The sequence below is a fragment of the Gallinula chloropus genome (assembly GCF_964237585.1).
Source record: "Gallinula chloropus genome assembly, chromosome: 24".
NCBI lineage: Eukaryota > Metazoa > Chordata > Aves > Gruiformes > Rallidae > Gallinula > Gallinula chloropus.
In genome coordinates this window covers 7,453,120-7,455,563 of record NC_140109.1, presented here as the reverse complement: position 1 = coordinate 7,455,563, position 2,444 = coordinate 7,453,120, and the positions used below count along the sequence as shown (strand labels likewise).

Here is a 2,444-nt window from a genome sequence, read left to right as displayed (position 1 = left end):
AGAAAAACTGATAGTAATGCATGTACAGCAGAAGGTGAGTATTTCTTCTGCTGCCATGGGTACATATCCTGGAAATTCCCTTTCAGACCTGGTGGAAAATCATTGCCATTTCAGACAAGTAGTCAAGTGATTCATATGATGAAGATGTGCTTATATTTTTAGAAATATAAGGGGAAGACACACAGGCAGACATGATGCAAAGAGAGCAAAGCTCATCATTATGCAGTGTCTGGGTCTCATAAGACCAGGAGATACTGCCTTAGGAAATGGATGAAGGTGCACTATATTATTATAGCTTAGACAATTTAGAAAGCAAAAAAATGAAACCAACAACTAAAAACCCTACTAAATAGAGATTGGTCCTAAAATGAGTTACAAGGCCAGTGATATGCAAGAAGATGCACTTAGTTGCTGCTTAAAAGCATCGAATCATTAGTTTCCACATGGCATCCTTGAGCTCCTGGGTCCTCATGCTGTAGATGAGGGGGTTCACTGCTGGTGGAAACACCGAGTAAAGAACTGACATGACCAGGTTGAGAAATAAGAAGATGGATGGGGGCTTCACATTGGAAAACACGGCAGTGCTGACAAACAGGGAGACCACAGCCAGGTGAGGGATGCAGGTGGAAAAGGCTTTGTGCCGTCCCTGCTCTGAGGGGATCCTCAGCACAGCCCTGAAGATTTGCACATAGGACACCACAATGAACACAAAACACCCAAAAGCCAAACAAACACTGGCCACTATGACTCCAGTTTCCCTGAGGTAGGCATCTGAGCAGGAGAGCTTGAGGATCTGGGGGATTTCACAGAAGAACTGGTCAAGGGCATTGCCATGGCAGAGGGGAAGTGAAAATGTATTGGCTGTGTGCAGCACAGCACTGAGAAACCCACTGCCCCAGGCAGCTGCTGCCATGTGGACACAAGCTCTGCTGCCCAGGAGGGTCCCGTAGTGCAGGGGGTGGCAGATGGCAACGTAGCGGTCATAGGCCATGACAGTGAGAAGACAGTAGTCTGTGACAATCAAAAATACAATAAAAAAGATTTGAGCCACACACCCTGTGTAGGAAATGGCCCTGGTGTCCCACAAGGAATTGGCCATGGATTTGGGAACAGTGGTGGAGATGCAGCCAAGGTCAGTAACAGAGAGGTTGAGGAGGAAGAAGTACATGGGGGTGTGGAGGTGGTTGTCATAGGCTATGGTGATGATGATGAGGCCATTGCCCAGGAGAGCAGCCAGGTAGATGCCCAGGAAGAGCCAGAAGTGCAGGAGCTGCAGCTCCCATGTGTCTGCAAAGGGCAGGAGGAGGAACTGGCTGATGGAGCTGCTGTTGGACATCTGCTGCTGTCAAGTGTGGAGACCTGTCCAAGGAGGAAAAGGTAGTGAGAAATTAGGGAAATCTTCCCCTGATTGCAGAGTCGGGAGAGCTACTGTGTTCATCAGCCCTGGTCTGAACTTCCCAGTTCTGGGCGCTCTGTCATCACACCCTGCTGTTCCCCATAGAATAAACTGGACAACGCAGAACTGAGGAATCCAATCTCCCAGGGCAGAGCTCCAAAGCCCTCCTGCAATAGATCTCAGCCTCCTGACAGAAAGATGATTACAGGGCTGGAGCAGCTCCCCTACGGAGAGAGGCTGGGGCAGCTGGGCTTGTTCAGCCTAGAGAAAAGAAGCCTGTAGGGGGACCTCATTGCAGCCTTTCAGTACCTGAAGGGAGCAGAGAAACAGAAGGGAAATAAACTTATTCAAAGGATAGACAATGGCAGGACATGGGGGAATGGACTAAAGCTAAAGGAAGGAAGGTTTAAATGGGATATTAGGGGAAAGTTTTTTACAGAGAGAGTGGTTAGGCTCTGGAACAGGCTGCCCAGAGAGGTGGTGAAAGCCCCATCTCTGGAGGTGTTCAAGTCTAGATTGGATGGGACTCTGGGCAACCTTGTGCAGATCCAGGCCTGGAGGTTGGTGGCCCTGTCTGTGGCAGGGGGTTGGAACTCCATGATCCTTGAGCCCCTTTCAACTCAGACCATTCTATGATTCTATGATTCTCTCAGCCAGGAACACTAATTGCAGCTGCCTACTCACAGGTGATGAGCAGTATTATCACAGCTACAGTGCTGAGAAATCTTATGCATGGGGCTCCTCTCTGCGACACAAGGGTCCCTGGGAATGTGGTGCGAAGGAGAGATGCAGCCTGCAGACCAGCAGGAGCCCCCGTGCAGTCCTCAGTCGTAAAGTTGGGGGTCCTGAAGTGAGGGTCAGCTCAGTGCCAGCCCCATCAATGGTTGTGCCCAGAGACCCAAGTAATGGTGGAACAAAAGCTGCAAGGACAGGAGGGGAAACAGTAAGAAATACTCCAGCAAAAGCTGGAAGGACAGGGAAGAATGACAGGAATTCAGTGGTTTTTCCTGATTTGTGTTTGAGCTGCCAAGGAGAGGACTCATCCTGA

At 49.5% G+C, this 2,444-nt stretch overlaps 1 protein-coding gene across 1 annotated transcript; it reads right to left on the bottom strand.

The window, feature by feature from the left end:
* Window positions 1-415: 415 nt before the first annotated feature.
* LOC311200660 (olfactory receptor 14C36-like) lies at window positions 416-1,336 on the bottom strand (the record flags this gene model as incomplete). Its single annotated transcript, XM_084274946.1, has 1 exon — window positions 416-1,336. One exon carries the CDS (start codon window positions 1,334-1,336, stop codon window positions 416-418), a length of 921 nt encoding a protein of 306 aa, XP_084131072.1.
* Between the last annotated feature and the right edge of the window lie 1,108 nt (window positions 1,337-2,444).